This window comes from Rhinatrema bivittatum, chromosome 13, assembly GCF_901001135.1.
Source record: "Rhinatrema bivittatum chromosome 13, aRhiBiv1.1, whole genome shotgun sequence".
In the NCBI taxonomy this organism is placed as follows: Eukaryota; Metazoa; Chordata; class Amphibia; order Gymnophiona; family Rhinatrematidae; genus Rhinatrema; species Rhinatrema bivittatum.
Genome location: NC_042627.1, coordinates 66,830,058 through 66,846,210, shown reverse-complemented (window position 1 = coordinate 66,846,210; position 16,153 = coordinate 66,830,058). Strand labels below are relative to the sequence as shown.

General features: G+C 44.6%; 1 protein-coding gene across 2 annotated transcripts in view; it reads right to left on the bottom strand.

Moving 5' to 3' along the window:
* Window positions 1-16,153, bottom strand: part of LOC115074786 (aminopeptidase Ey-like) — a 75,038-nt gene that overhangs the window by 36,078 nt on the left and 22,807 nt on the right. For both annotated transcript variants that reach the window (XM_029574611.1, XM_029574610.1), the window contains exons 3-8: window positions 11,830-11,972; window positions 9,827-9,963; window positions 9,618-9,744; window positions 6,950-7,104; window positions 2,608-2,721; window positions 196-339 (exon numbers count right to left, since the gene is read on the bottom strand). In XM_029574611.1, coding sequence (XP_029430471.1) covers window positions 196-339; window positions 2,608-2,721; window positions 6,950-7,104; window positions 9,618-9,744; window positions 9,827-9,963; window positions 11,830-11,972 — 820 coding nt within the window. The remainder of the gene's footprint in view (window positions 1-195; window positions 340-2,607; window positions 2,722-6,949; window positions 7,105-9,617; window positions 9,745-9,826; window positions 9,964-11,829; window positions 11,973-16,153) is intronic.

Genomic DNA, 16,153 nt, shown 5'->3' with positions numbered 1-16,153 from the left:
GCTCGTAGATTGATCGCCTTTTTCATTCCTTGCTAGCATTTGGAGTGCTGGATCTTTCTTCCTCATCTGAACAGTGACTTTAATTAATGTAAAGACCGATTGGCTTTCATCTTTACAGTGAGGCTGCCCACCTGGCTTCACCATGGGAAAGGCAGATTAGCAAAAGAAGAGAAGCAGCAGAGACAAAGAAGTTACCTTGCTATAAGCAATAAGATCAAATAGTTCGTTGATCTCAGCTGGAGTGTTGACTTCCTCCTCCTTTGATGAAAGAGGATGGGATGAAGACAACGCGTCAATCTCCATGACGGGGTACATTTCACGGAGTACAATCAAATCTTTCTGTAAGGATGAAAAATTTGAAAACAGAATAAATTCCCCTGCTTAGTTTTAAAAAAAGAGCCAAAAGGCTTGATTCGTCAAAGACTTTTTTTTCGTCCATAGACAAAGAATGGGAGAAGACCTTGGAGATCAATTTTCAAAGGGATCTAAATAAGCAGGGCCAGTGCAAGGGTATTGGGTGCCCTAGGCGCCTTCTGCCTTGCTCCCTGTCCTCCCCCCCCCCCAGGTCGCGCTGCCCTGCCCCGGCTCGCGCACTTTCTCCCAACTCCTCCGGGCGGAGAAAGCTGGAGCAAGATGGCGGGAGGCGGCGGGAGCCGCTGCAGGGGGATGGGACCAGGTTACCACACCGCTGAGAGAAGCGCTGGGTCGGGTGAGGTCGGGTTGCTGGCTCTTGCTGCCGCAGCTCCTGCCCCTGGGATCCTGGCACCCTAGGCCCCTGCCTAGTGGTTCTGCCGGCCCTGTAAATGAGGGCTTAGCCAGCTAGATCAAAGCCTTTCAACATTGGCTTTTGACCTGTACGTGTAGTGAAAGATACGCACATAAAAATGGGCGCCTTTTACATTTCCAGGGGGCACGCACCATGTATCTCCCCAGCTTTGGTGCATGTAGGGATTTTTTTAATTCGCCTGTAAGTCCTCCAGGAACTTGTCCAAACCTTTTTTTTAAACCTAGCTCCGATAACCACCTCCTGTGAAAATGAATTCCAGAGCTTTATTGTGCGTTGAGTGATTTGTTTTGAATGTGCTACTTCCTAAGTTCAAAGAGGGTCCCCCCCTACCTTTGTATTATTTGAAAGAGTAAATAACCAATTTATCTATCTGTTGAGATTTTTATATTCTGCTTGTCACACTTTTTTCAGCGCTTCAAAGCAGATTACATTCAGGTACTGTAGGTATATCCCAATCCCCAATGGGCTTACAATCTAAGCACTGGATTCATCCTTCTTCACAGAACGATGAATCCAGCGAAAAAGGAGGCGGGGGGGGGGGGGGCAGGCTTGCGAAAGGCCGCAGCTCATTCGCACCCCAGTGGTGCCGCGGCAGACTCCTCCCCCTTCCCTCCAGCTAATTAACATCCTAGAGGGGCTTTACGCGTGTGATAAGTTTGTACCTGAGGCAAGGGAGGGTAAAATGACTTGCCCAAGGTCACAAGAAGCTTGAACCCTGGTCTCCTGGTTGATAGCTCACTGCTCTAACCACTAGGCTACTCCTCCTCATGGTTTTATAGAGCTTTATCATACCCCTCCCCCCCCCCCCCTCAGCCCTTTCCTCATAGGGAAGCCGTTCCATTCCCTGTATCATTTGGTTACCCCTTCTCTGTAATGCGGCAATCACAACTGCACAGTAGTCCAAGTGCAGCTTCACCATGGAGCGATACAGAGGCTATGACATTCTCTGTTTTACTCTCTATTCCTTTCCGAATAATTCTTAAATTCTGTTTGTTTGTTTTTTTGACTGCTGCCTCACACTGAACTGAGGATTTCAAAGTATTGTCCACTATGATGCCCATATCCTTTTCCTGGGTGGTGAATCCTAATATGGAACCTACATCGGGTAACTACAGGGTGGGTTAACTTTCCCCAACCGCATCGCCTTGCAGTTGTCTACATGAAATTTCATCTGCCATTTGAATGCCCAGACTTCCAGTCTTGCAAGATAAGAACATAAGAAGCTGCCATACTGAGTCAGACCGAGGGTCCATCAAGCCCAGGATCCTGTTTTCAATAATGGCCAGTCCAGGTTACGAGTACCTGGTAAGTACACAAGTCCTCCTGGAATTTTTCACAATCTGCTTGTGATTTAACAACTTGGAATAATTTTATGATGTCTGCAAATTTGATCACCTCACTAGTTGATCCCCCTTTCCAAAACATTTATAAATATATTAATAAGCACCCTGAGGCACTCCACTGTTTACCCTTCTCCTCTGAGAAAATAGACCATTTAGTCCTACTCTCTGTTTCCTATCTTTTAATCAGTTTGTAGTCCACAATAGAACATTGTTTTTTATCACATGACTTTTACATTTTCTCAGGAGTCTCTCATAGGGGACTTTATCAAACGCCTTTTGAAAATCCAAATACACAACATCCACCGCCTCACCATTATTCTCACAGCCTCACAGTATTCTCTCTCTCTCTCTCTCTCTCTCTCTCACTGTCTGCCTCTGCCTGTCAGAATGTCTAAATTGGTAAGGTGAAAATAATTCTTAGACTGTCTGCTTCTTGACCAGGGTGGTGTCCTCAAACAACTTTCTTTGAGCACTTACGATGTTCCATGCCTTCTCAACAAAATCAGCTCCCAGGTATTCCACGTACGAGGCAAAGCCTTCGTTCAGCCAGAGGTCATTCCACCACTTCAGAGTCACAAGGTTTCCAAACCACTGGACAGAAACAGGACAAAAAGGAGAGCTTAAAGAGTCATCTAGAATGCGGAGGAATTCATGTCAAAACAACCAGGAAAGCTTCTGGACAAGAATTTCATGTCACGAGTGGTCTTAGTTAGATTTTTTTGCTTTAATTTATATATGTAAAGACTCTTTAGATTTCCTCCTAATTTTGTGTTCCTTTTAAACAGTAAAAACTACCAAAAAAAACCATAAGCAACCACCTCTCATTCAAACCAAAATGATAAAAAAGATGTTAATAGATGTCAATATATTTATAAAGGATCAGTATCAGAAATGAGTGTGTGCTAAACTGGTGTAATCCACTGCCTCCCGCCCGCAATGGGCTCCAAGCACCCAAGACTCACATCAGCTACCGAACCTTCATCAATTTTTTTTTTTTTAAAGGGTGCTTATATATGCAGTTTCTTTTTAAGAAGATTCATAAGCTAATTGTCAGGCACTGGTTTAAGATAAGTACAAATTGACTATCAGAAAGAGCCTTGAATCCCAAAACTAAATACAGTTGAGAATAATATACAAAGTACTAACAATAATATACAACAACAGGAATCCAAACAACGATCTGATGGGAATAACCTTCAAACTGCATATTCCCACACCAGCGCTAAAGATCCCAGAACAAAGGCCTGCTAGAAATCCTGACCTTAAAAAATTCCCATCTAACTCAAACGAGAGGCAGAGCTATATCTGCTGCTGGCCCAAGACTATGGAACTCAATGCTAGAGAATCTTCGAATATTAGCCGACATTAAGAAATTTAAGAAAGAAGTGAAAACCTGGCTATTCGATAATGCTTACTCTCTGAGTGATAAACTCCCCCTCACTCTGATAACAAACTATGTCCTGATCACTACCCCATTCTCTCACCCCCCTCCCTTATAACAATTACAAATGCATCCTATATGTCTGTCTATGAAGGACACTCTTAGATTTGCAATGTTTCCTTGAATGTCTACCTATATGCATGCCCGCCTCTGTAACTCACACTTTGTCTGCGAGTGTTAAACCTGCACACCGTTGTGATCTAGTGATTCTCACATGGAATGACAGTATAATAAAACACACAAATAAATACCAACACACAGGGAAACACTATGCAAAAATATCCAACAGAAAGTCCTGCTTATGAATAACTTTTGACAGGGCTTCCTCCACCAGAATCAGCAAGCCAGTCCGTGTGCCCTGCATGGTCTCTTCAATCATGTGTGGGATTTTCCTGTAGATCTTTTTAGAAAACCTTTTAGAAAATGCACACAAAATTTTTAGATAACAGTCCTAAATGATATTCAAAAACAGCGGCTGGTGTTTCACAGGAAGCTTCATCTGGATCTATTTAGGAAATGTCGTAGTCTGTATATCTTAGACCGACTGTTGTCATCCTCAGGGACTGGAAAGTCTTCATAGGCAGGACTTTATGTTGGATATTTTAGATCAGTACAAACATTTTTTGACAACATTTTTTATATTCATTCAAAAAAATCTTTTTTTCTTTCTTAATTAATGATGAAGGTTTCAGTAGCTAACTTTATTCCTGGGTGCTTGTGTCTAACAACTGCTTGGGGCCCATTGCAGTGGATTACACCAGTTTAGCACACACTTATTACTGATACTGATCCTTTATAAATATATTGATTTTCCATATATTCTCTTGGATATTTTTAGGTTACCTCCTTTTTTAAACAGGACATAGTCTAATAGTAAAGAGAGATGATATGGTCCCTTTGAGAGGTTGCCAGAATGGATTATTCCTGCTGTGGCACGTAAAGACCCCTAGAGAGTTTAATGACTTCTCTCCTGAGAAGGAAGCCGACAGCACAGGGAGGAGCTGCAGGCCCAAAAGGCAGGGGCTTGTAAGTTCTCTCCCTGTTTTTAGAGAACACAGGAAGGGAAAGCCAATGTGAAGCTCTCTTTTTCTATTCTGCTTCTCTGAGGTCCTAAAGTCATGAAAAGAAAAGAAATTGGGAGTTTCGCAATGAGGTGGAAGATAACGTTCACTCATCAGACTTTCCCTCGAGGAACGAGAAAGTCTAGCCTCCGAGCTCAAGTGAGTTCTACTTTTGGTTTTCCAGCGGGGATCTGGAAACCGCACAACTGTGTGCTGTGTTTCTTCAAAGGAGTGGAAGCTCTCATTCTGACTGTGATGGGTTTCCCAACAAGGAGCCCTTTTTTGTCACAAAGAAGCCCTGGGGGAAACTACTTGACTTCCACTCGGGTGCTCATGTAAACTGAGAAAATCACTGAGGTGTGAGGGAGTACTGTAGGACAGCAAAAGCTGTCTGTTGCTACTAACTGCATGTGAAGAATACGATAGCCTGAATTGCCATTAGATGGCTTCCCTTCTGGTAAACTTAAGATGCATTTGTGGTCAAGTGGTCAATGGTCTATGTGGGAATGTTGTTCCCTTCAAGAAAAATAGGGAGCAAGGTCCCTTAGAAGGAGAATCTCAATCAGTATAAAAGGGCTGGTTGAGGAGTTGGACTAGAGAGTTGGAAAAAGCCCAGTTGGGGACCAGGTTCACCCAGGGCTGCCTGTCTTTGGAAAGGGCCCCGCAGGCACTTTCCCCATCAAGAGGAATGGACTGAGGTGGAGTAAGTGTTTCTTCTCAAGGGAAAGCAACCAGGACACCCAACCAGTCCCAGAGATGGAGGAAAGTCTGGAGATCCCACAGTCAATGGAGAGAAAGGAAGCCATAGAATGGTGAGAGCCGGGGTCACTGGGGAATTCCTGTTCTTTTGCTTAGATGGGGCAGAAGAAACTTCTGAAGGGTTACAGAGTTTCTATGGAGAATGAAGAGAATTACTAAGAGGGTAATCCAGCCAGTGGCTGACTATTGTCAGCCACTGGCTGGATTGCAAGGTTAGCCAGATAAATTTATCCAGCTAACTTTGGAAGGGATATTCAATGGTACAGCCACACTATTGAATATAGCCTGCTATCTTAGAGATAGCTGGATAAACTCATCAGACTATCTTTAGGACTACTCTATGGCACAACTAGATTTAGCCAGATATCATATCCGGCTACCAATTCCACCTTAGAACATCCCCGGAAAACCCCTGCATAATCTGGCTAAATTCTGGATAGGACAAGATAGATAAAGAGATAGCTGGATAGGATAGGATAGGATAGATTATAGAGAGAGCTGTCTAAACTTTAGCTGGATAAGTGGGGAAATATTCAGAGTTGGCATTTAGTTGGCTACCTCACCATTTATCAGATTAACTGCTGCTGAATATTGACTCATAAGAGTCCAGTGAGTGAGTACTGGAGTACTTAAGGGGGGAGAAATTGATGCTAAGACTGGGAAAAACATGGTCTATTGAGTAAGAAGAGAAACGGTGGTGAAAGTGTGTGGGAATGGTTTCCAGTAAGTGTGCATTGAATTTGGAGAGAAGAGTGGGGAAAAGTATTTGTAAGAAGTTCTCCTAATCCGGGGGAAGCTGTATATAATTTCTATGGATTCAATAGTTTGACTTTTCTGTCTTATTTGCAAACCTCTGCGGCCTGATTTAATCAGCATTTTCTCACTCTGTTACTACATACTCTGACAAAAGTTTGTGGTTAGAGAGCTCACTCTGAAAACATATTCTTTTTTTCTCAGTCGAGATAGCTGTCAGAGGGGGACGTAGAGGGAACTCTCTTGATTCTGCTGAGATCCCTGTCCAGCAGAGGCCCTGAAACACAGCCTCCTTGACTCTGGGACAAGGTCCACTACACCCATCTAGTTGACCCACAGTCTTATCTGAAACCTCTTACATTTTATGTGCCTTGTCCGAGTGTGTGTGTGTGTGTGTGTGTGTGTGTGTGTGTGTGCGTGCGTGCGTGCGTGCGTGCGTGCGTGGGGGGGGGGTTACATGACTTTTCCAGTTAATGTAAACTGCTTCACCAGTGAGAGAGGAGGAGTTAGTAACCACATGATACTCAAGCCTAAGGAAAAAGGAGAGGAAACTGCCCCCGCGGTGCAACAGAGCAGAGCCATTGGATTTCACTTACCAAGGGCTATCCTAAGAGTTCTCACTGGCTGCCATTAGGAAAGAAGCAAGGGGCTCTTGTATTTGTGGCTTGTGACACATAAATGAAAGAAGCAGGTACATCTCCAAGTAAATATGCGCTGTCATATTGGGACTGTTGAAGACGTTTTGAAGTTACAAGAGGAACCAGAGAAGACACATGAAGAATTTCAGTATTAGCACCCTCAGTACCTGATGTGCAAGCTCGTGGGCTATCACGGTAAGCACTCTCTCTTTATTACTAATGGATGATATCTTGTCATCATACAGGAGGGCTGTCTCCCGGTAGGTGACCAGCCCCCAGTTCTCCATGGCGCCTGCGTTGAAGTCGGGCAAGGCTACTTGGTCTGGAACAAAAAGAATCCTTTATTAATCTGTGGCTCTTTAACAGTTTTGCTTTCCCATAAAGACTTTTTACAATATGAATTGAATTTTCAAAAAAGGTCAATGAGCGTAAAATCAGAGGTTTCTGTGTGTACACAGCAAGTCCACGTGTAAATAGTAGTTTGCAAAAGCCTAGGGTATGCGCACACTAGCAACGCCGCGCGTAAATATGGAAGGAGAAAAAAGGGGGCGGTTTAGTGGCAGCGTTTTTGAAAGCCCACACAAGTTGGAATTTTGCAAGTGGCATGCGCGTGGTCCTTGGCAAACGCCTCTGGCCACGTTTGCACCTGCTGGCTGAATCGCAGCGTTGGAACTGCACTTCTCTCTTGTCTGTGGTCTGTGGGTTGGAGGTCTGGTGGGGATTCAAGGTGAGGTTTTGGAGAGTCGAGGAGGTATCGGCAAACTGTGAGATTCACAGTCCATGAGAAAGTATTTTCATAAGCTGCTGCCATAATCTAAATGACGGTTTTTTACACACTTAGGAGGGAATATTTCAAAAGGGTTTGCAGACACAAAACTGGGTTCTACGCAGCAGGACAGACGCGAGCAGGGATGACCTTTGTACCATGAAAATTTCAATGGATTTTAAATACGTCATGGGGTAAGAGTGTCCAGGGGTTGCTGGGAAGTGCTTTTACTTTTAAGCAGGGCAGGGAATGGACAATTTTTAAATAAATGAAATGAAGGAAAATGAACCAAACTTTGTTTGTTTTTCTTTCGTTTTATTTCAGAAACGAAAGAAAACAGGACTTTTTTTTTTTAATTTCCTGTTTCCTCCAACAAAAGCACATCCCTACAAATTATATTTCCTTATTTTAAATGCCATAAATCGATCCACAAGACAATGGGATATAAAAAGGAGCAGACGATTAAGACATTACCGCTGAGAAATCTGTTTGCACAACCCAAGAACGGAACGCTTCCCTGGCGGGACCACCTTTTACTTTCCTTCCTCACCGTGCCCTTCCCTCTCGCCTTCGGGGCCGGCTGTAGGCATAGGCAGCAGGGGCACGCGCCCAGGGCGGCGAATTCTGAAGGGGGCCCAACAACTAGGACTCCACCCCCCCCCCCCCCATCCCCGCGCTGCTCTCTGACTTCCAGGGGCAAAACTCCCCACCCCTGCTCCTCTGTCCATGGGCACCGTAGTCTTAAATCCCGGCCCCAGTTCCTTCCCCCCTAACTGATTACAGTAACCTCTTGCACAGTTTCATCAGGACTTCCGCCCACAGGAACGTTTCCTTCCAGAAAGATTTCAATGAAACAGAACCAAGAGCAAACCACATTCTCCTGGCACAAGGCGGAAAAGTTTGATTTTATAAATGGAGCCTTTTCTGAGCATATAAGAAGCAAAAAGCCCATCCAGGCTCCATTTATCTCCCCCCTCTTCCCCTTCTACCCCAGCCTTTCCCCCTCTTTCTCCAGCACCTGCCCCCTGCCTCTACTCCCCTTCCCACTGCTTCTAACCTCCCCCCAGCATCTGCCCCCCTGCATTCCCCCCCCCCCCTTCCCCACCAACTGCCCCCTAACTCTACCTCTTTTCCCCATTCCTCCATATTGACCCCCTGCCTCTTCCTCTCCTTCCTCTGCATCTGCTCCCCCGCCATTTTCCCCTCCTCGGTCCATCGCCAGCATCCGTCCCCTCGTTTTGACCCTCTTTTTTGTAAGTCTGCACAGCTGCATTGTTGTAATTGCTCTTACTCACTCTAGACGGTGCATCTTCTGAGGCCATATTTATGGGCCCTTTACCGGCTGAAAGCATTTTAGCTACAGAATGGTCTCAAGAAATGGCATTTCATTTTGCCAAACTCTACTGCCTCCATCTCACAACCCGCGTATATTTGCGTTTACATGCACGTATTATAAAAATCGGCTATGCGCGCGTACATGTGCGCACAAATGCCGCCTCGAATGTGTAAGCGTTCATTCCCAGTTCATCCCGGTAAAAGGACAGGACTTCCAAAAACCCCCCCCAGCTAACTTGCTTCCCTTTAACCCTATTAGCCCCGACCCTTAAAACCCTGCTGACTACTCTATATTTTTTTTTTTTAATTTCACAACTTACGTGCCATCCATAGCAGAAGTAAAGTCACGCAGTACTGGACCCCAGCCTGCTCTTGTGCGCGTGAAGACTTAGGCGCAGATTTCATGCTACAGGCTTGGTCCACCCATGCTCACAACCCGCCCCTTTTTGTGAAAAAAAAAAAAACGTTTGTGTGCGTACCGGGAGATACGCGCACACTGGCGCGGTTTGTTTGTGACCCGCGCGGCACGCGCCGGGCCTAGTCCCACGCGTATCTCTCAGCCTTGGCACACGCAGGGCTTTTAAAATTTACCAGTAAGAATGGCATCGCGTGCTTGTACAGACCCAGGCCTTTAGCGCTGTTGCTCATGCACAGAAATCATATCTGCTCTGTTGCTTGCCTAAACAGCCCCCTAGCATCACTCTTGGGGCTAAACTTTACATGGTTTTGCTTACCTGATTTCGGCAACGGGTAGGAGACGTTGTAGTAGCCGTCATAATAATTCAGAATTTTTCCTGTCACGTTTAAGGCGTATTCCCCCTGCTTATCCTGGATGGCTTTCCTGCGGGCCCAGATTCTGACCTGAAAGCAGAACAGAACCACCCGTATGAAGCCCGTATACGTAGCGGCCCCCTCCACTCAGAAAGAGAAAGTCCCATCTCACCTGGGGATGGCTGCCAGGTTCCTCAGCGTAGCCAAAGTCAGAGACTATGAATGCTAGGAGATACGTGGACATCTTTGGAGTTTTATCAAATCTGTTGACAGTCCATTGCTTCCCATCTATGGTTTGGTTAACTGCACCTTGAAGAATGAAACATTTTGTTTCTGAATAAGGACGTAACGGATAAAGAAGAATGGCTGCCCCGTTAGTCAACTTGAATGCACAGAAATAATGGTCAACAAGCCATGAAATACGAGAGGCCTTTTTATTGGATGGCTTAATACATTTCTTGACCTGGCTTCCTGTCGCTAAACTCCATTCTTCAGGACCAGACAGAACGAGCAGCAGGTCGGAGCAAAAGACGGCGTTGCCAGGAAATGCAAGCGAGTTACAGGTTTCATTACAAATGTTGGAGTGAAAAAGCAGGGAGAAAGGGGATGGGGGGTGAGCTTTGATGTTTTAGCGTGACAAGAAGGTGCCAGAGAGACAGTACAATCATTTCTGGTACTGAGTCGGGAATCCCAGGTCTCAAGGGCTGGATCATTTTAACTTCAAGTGCCTTGCATTCCCGAATTGTTTTGAACCAATGCTTTACAAAACCATGCGCTAGCCAATAGCTCCTGTCCGATGTGTGAACCGCCCCACTGCTGTCTGTCAGAGAAGCTCCTCACTTCTGTCCTTGCTCTCTTCTTCACCCGCTATCTGCTCCAGTTCTTTATACCGTACGGATCACGGTTCTGAAGAACTTGGGAAGATGTCTCTGCATCCGACAGACATAATTAGAGGCTGCATCCGACAGACATAATTAGAGGCGCAAATGATTAGCCCTCAAGATAATTTTCAGTTATGATCCACTGTGATTTAGGGCAGGCAGGCAAGCTAGGGTCTCAATCTTTTACAAAGATTTGGACTAGGGCTTTACAAAGTGATCTGATTTTCATCCAAGTCACTTCCAAACTGTCGGGGGAGCTGGTGTCCAAGACGCGCTCAGCATTCTCCCAGTGTGGCTTGGACCCAATTCTGAGGCAGACTGACCTGGCTCACCAAAATCTCAGTCAACCCCCGATGGACTCCGATTCTCAAAATTTCAGCCCCTTTCTTATCTACCGCTATGGCCGACTCATGAGCTGGATAATCTCCCTTGACCTCTAATTACTCAAGACTTTTGCCAAAAAACCATAGGAAAGATGGAAATGATGCACAGACCATAATAAATTGTCCTGACCCGAGCTGCGTCGCATTAGAGATCTGAGGCAATCTGCACAAGAGAAGGCTTTATTTTAAAATGCCACTTTCAGACAGGTTCAGGTGTTTGAGAGTTATGTAAAAGTTATTGCCATGCAACTTGGCGGTACACAAGAATAACTCATCGAATCAGCTGAAAACTGCTGGAGGAGCTGCACTTCCCTCCCTTTTTTTTCAGAATCAAGCTCTGCTTTGACGCTCCCTGACGCCTGAGCTCTGGAGGGGCACCACCTCCGTGGCACATTTTCAGCACCGCTCGTTCCGTGACAGGGGCTGCCACAGTAGCAACAGTGACATCCTTCCTCCCTCTCTGGACTCGAATGCACTGCCTCTATAGTGCGCGCCCAGGCCTGTCTGGCCCAGGCATGCAGACAGCCTCTGGAAGGCTACTTTTATTTATTTATTTTTGTTAAGTTGGCAAGCAAGATCTAAACGCTGCATGAGACTCCAAAAAAAAAAAAGGCTGTTAACCAACGCCATGGCAGATCTTAAATCATTCCAAGTTTTATTTCTCGCTTCTTTCTTATAGGACAGAGACAGAGAGAAACCGTGCGAGGCTCTAAGCTGAGGTCGCCCATGGCTGTGATTGACAGCAGTCTGAGCCCCACACTGACCCTTCTCTGCTGTCATTATAAAAGCATGCAATTTGCACATTTTTTTTTAAATAAAGCTTTATTTTGGTTTGTTTCACTTCACTTAGGTTTTTCTGAATAAAACCATTTTCAGTAAATAAATACATGGAATGTAAAGTAGCAACTTACTTATGCTTGGCATATTTGCCACTGCCACATACTGTGCTTCATAGATCAGCGTGAGACTGAAGGTGGCTTTCATCGCTGGCTCATCGAAACACGGGAACGCCTTCCTCGCCTCCGTTGGCTGCATCTGCGTCGTGGCAATGACCCTGAAATCAAACGATTAAGTCCTGTTAACGCGGAGTGTGCACAGGAAGTCTCATGGGTAGCTCGTCGGTGTGTTTTTTTTTACTGTACGTGATAGAATGAACCTTTGAACTGTTTGGTTTCCATTTTATCACTTGTTAAAGACATCATCCTTGTTAGCCTTTTTATCTGAAAGGAAAGGTTTATGAGATTGCGCCCCCAGTAATGGCTTGTCTGCACCAAGTCTTCAGGACGTGCCAGAGGGACAGTGATGGGGGTGAGGTTTCAGGTCACGCCACCAGTGACTCACTGGGTGTTAAGTGTCAGGATGGTTTAGTAGGGGAAGCTTCCATTGAAACCCGGCCCTTCCTTCTGCCGGGTCTGCGATGGCTCTTCATTTTGTGTTTGGGACAGGATGCACCCTTTACAAACTGGTGACATTGGGGTGGATCTATCTCTCTCCCTCCCTCCCCCACCTCAATGTTTGAGTACTCAGGGGGTAAAGACAATTTTTGAAAGCTGTGTACTTCACTGCTTTTCCCCCCAACCTCTCTCTATTAGCGTTCCCTAATTTTTTTATTTTTTTTTTTCACTCTCCATAGGAGTCTGTTGGTTGCCCTGGCTAACAGGCCATACCCAGTGTTATTTTTGCAATGACTGATATAAAATAAGAAAACTACAAGTTTATATTATACTTCTCTGCTGTACTTTTCCCACTTAATGTTCTGGTTGGATTTACTGTCTACTTACATAATACTAGTAAAGAGATGTGATTCGGCCGAACCTTTGGGTTTGGCCTTAGTTATCGGCCCGCCGCGGGAAATTTCATTTTCCCCGCGGTTTGGGCCAATGTTATTTCGGCTGCTGCTGAAACGAAACCCAAAACACGCCCCAACCCTTCACATTTAATTAATTACAACAGGGGGGGTTGTAAAAAAAAACCCAACAAAAACCTCAAACCTACCCCAACCCTTCAAATTTAATTAACTGCAACCCCCCCAAAACTTGCCAAAATTCCCTGGTGGTCCAGCGGGGATCCCAGGAGCGATCTCCCGCTCTCGGGCCGTCGGCTGCCAGTAATCAAAATGGCGCCGATGGCCCTTTGCCCTTACCATGTGACAGGGGCTATCAGTGCCATTGGCTGGCCTCTGTCACATGGTAGGAGCAATGGATGGCCGGCGCCATCTTAAAAAATGGCGTGGGCCATCCATTGCTACTACCATGTGACAGGGGCCGAACAATGGCACCGATAGCCCCTGTCACATGGTAAGGGCAAAAGGCCATTGGCGCCATTTTAATTAGTGGCAGCCGATGGCCCAAGAGGGGGAGATCACTCCCAGGACCCCGCTGGACAACCAGGGACTTTCGGTAAGTCTTGGGGGATTGGGAGGATGGGGGTTGCAATTAATTAAATTTGAAGGGTTGAGGTGGGTTTGGGGTTTTTTTTTGTTTTTTTTAATGTGCCCTTTCTCCCCCCCAAAAAAACGATAAGAAAACCACACGAAATTTCATGGGTTTTTCTAATCGTTTTGTCCCCCCCCCCCCCCACCCCGAAATGCAATGAAATAGGAAATATCGTCTCTATTTCCTCGCAAACAAATGCACATCCCTAGTAAGAAGGTTAATTACTGTTTTACTCTGGTGTGATGATTTTATCTGGACTGTGGTACCACAAGTGAGAGGTTGTTTGCGAAGGACACAGAAATGTGGTATCGGGGTGACCAGGACCCTGCCTTAGGCTACGAACCCAAAGATAAATCATATTAGTAAATATAATTTTTCATGTGTACTCCCCACCCCAAGCATAGGGGTAAATTCATGGTCTGGACCAAGGGGGGAGACACACAAGGTAGGGATGTGTGAAGCCCAAACCTATCACAAGGTAGGAGGCTGAGATAGGACACAAGGCAAGACAGAATAGCAAGACAAGGGAGGCCAGGTCATAGAGCCGAGGTGACTCAATGAGGAAGCCCTAAGGGAATGGACATGCTGGATTAAGAAGGGTTGGAGCTGATGCGTCAGGTGATCAGCGAGGAGGGGGCTAGGGTAGCTATGAGCAAGGCTGGCTGAAGACCTCTGATGGCAGGGAGTCTGTGTAGCAGATGGAACCATAGCAAATATAAGAACCTAAGATTTGCATACTGCATCAGACCAAGGGTCCATCAAACTCAATATCCTGCTTTCAACATTGACCATTCCAGGTCACAAGTACCTGGTAGGATCCCAAGGGTTAGAGAGATTCCATGCTGCTTATCCCGGATATAAGCAGTGAATCTCTGCAACTCCACCTTAATAATGGTTTATGGACTTTTCCTCCAGGAACTTGTCCAACCCTTTTTTAAATGCAGCTACACTAATAGCTTTTACCACATCCTCTGGCAACAAATTCCAGAGCTTAATTATGCATTAAGTACAAAAATATTTTCTCTTACTGGTTTTAAATGTATCACCTGGTAACTTCATTGTGTGTCCCCTAGTCTTTGTAGTCTTTGAAAGCGTAAACAACCAATTAACGTTTACTCGTCTCATTCCACTGATTAATTTATAAACCTCTATCATATCTTCCCTCAGCCATCTTTTCTCCAAGGTGAAGAGACCTAATCTCTTCAGCCTTTCCTCATAGGGGAATCATTCCATCCCCTTTATCATTTTGTTTGCACTTCTCTGTACCTTTTCTAATTCTGCTATATCTTTTTTGAGATACTCAAGATGAGGTTGCACCATGGAGCGATACAGAGGCATTAGGATATTCTCTGTTTTATTCTCCATCCCTTTCCTAATAATCCCTGGCATTCTATTTGTTTTCTTGGCTGCTGCTGCACACTGAGCAGAAGATTTCAACATATTATCAGCGATGACACCTAGATCCTTTTCCTGAATGGAGACTCCTAATGTGGACCTTGCATTGTGTAGCTATAAATTTGGGTTACTCTTCCCTAAGTGCATCACTTTGCACTTGTGCACATTAAATTTCATTTGCCATCTGCATGCCCAGGCTCCCAGTTTTGCAAGGTCCTCTTGCAATTTCTCACAATACTCTTGTGATTTAACAACTTTGTACAATTGTGTGTCATCGGCAGATTTGATCACCTCATTCATTGTTCCCATTTCCTGGTCATTTATAAATATATTAAAAAGCAGTGGTCCCAGAACAGATCCCTGGGGCACTCCACTATTCACCTTTTTCCATTTAGCCTATCTTTTAACCAGTTCCCCATCCACAACAGGACACTGTCCCTATTCCATGACTTTTTAATTTCCTAAGTCTCTCATGAGGAACTTTGTCAAATGTTTTTTTGAATTCCAAATATACTATATCACCTGGATCATCTTTATCCACATGCTTATTTATGTCCTAAAAAAAATATAGCAGATTGGTGAGGCAAGACTTTGTCCCATTAAATTAAGCTTATCTTTGTGTTCAGCAAGTTTGTTCTTTATGATAGGTTCCTGTACAGACGTCAGACTCATTGATCTGTAGTTTCCATGATCACTCTTTGATCCCTTTTTAAAAATTGGTGTTACATTGGCAATATTCCAGTCTTCAGGTACAAAAGACAATTTTAATGATAGTTTACAAATTACTAATAGCAGATCTGCAATATCATTTTTTAGTTCTTTTAGTACTCTGGGATATATACCATTTGGTTCAGGTGATTTGCTACTCTTTAGTTTGTCAATTTGCCCTATTACATCTTCTAGGTGCACTAAGAAAATAGCCACTGCTATTACTAACAACAGTGACATGGGATGACTTAGTTTTTGGGTACTTGCCAGGTTCTTATGGCCTGGATTGGCCACTGTTGGAAACAGGATGCTGGGCTTGATGGACCCTTGGTCTGACCCAGTATGGCATGTTCTTATGAGATTTGTTTCAGTATCCCTTAATATGTAAGCTCACAGGAACAGAGACTCATTGTACTTGTAATTAATTTGTTTTAAAGTGTTGTGGTTTAGGGTCCTATATAAAAGCTGAAATAACTTAAATCATACACATAAATTTCATTCAAATTAACAATGCTCTGCACACATTATTAGCCACAGTTGCTTTGCAGAGCAAGACCTCATAAGTAGGCACCTAGAATGCACCATTTAACTTAGTGTCTTATGTTTTAGACCTAAAGTGCCAGTATGATTATAATCATCGGTATGGAAAAGATCCTATTACTCCAAGTCCCAGCTATTTTTCAGAAACAATTTTTTA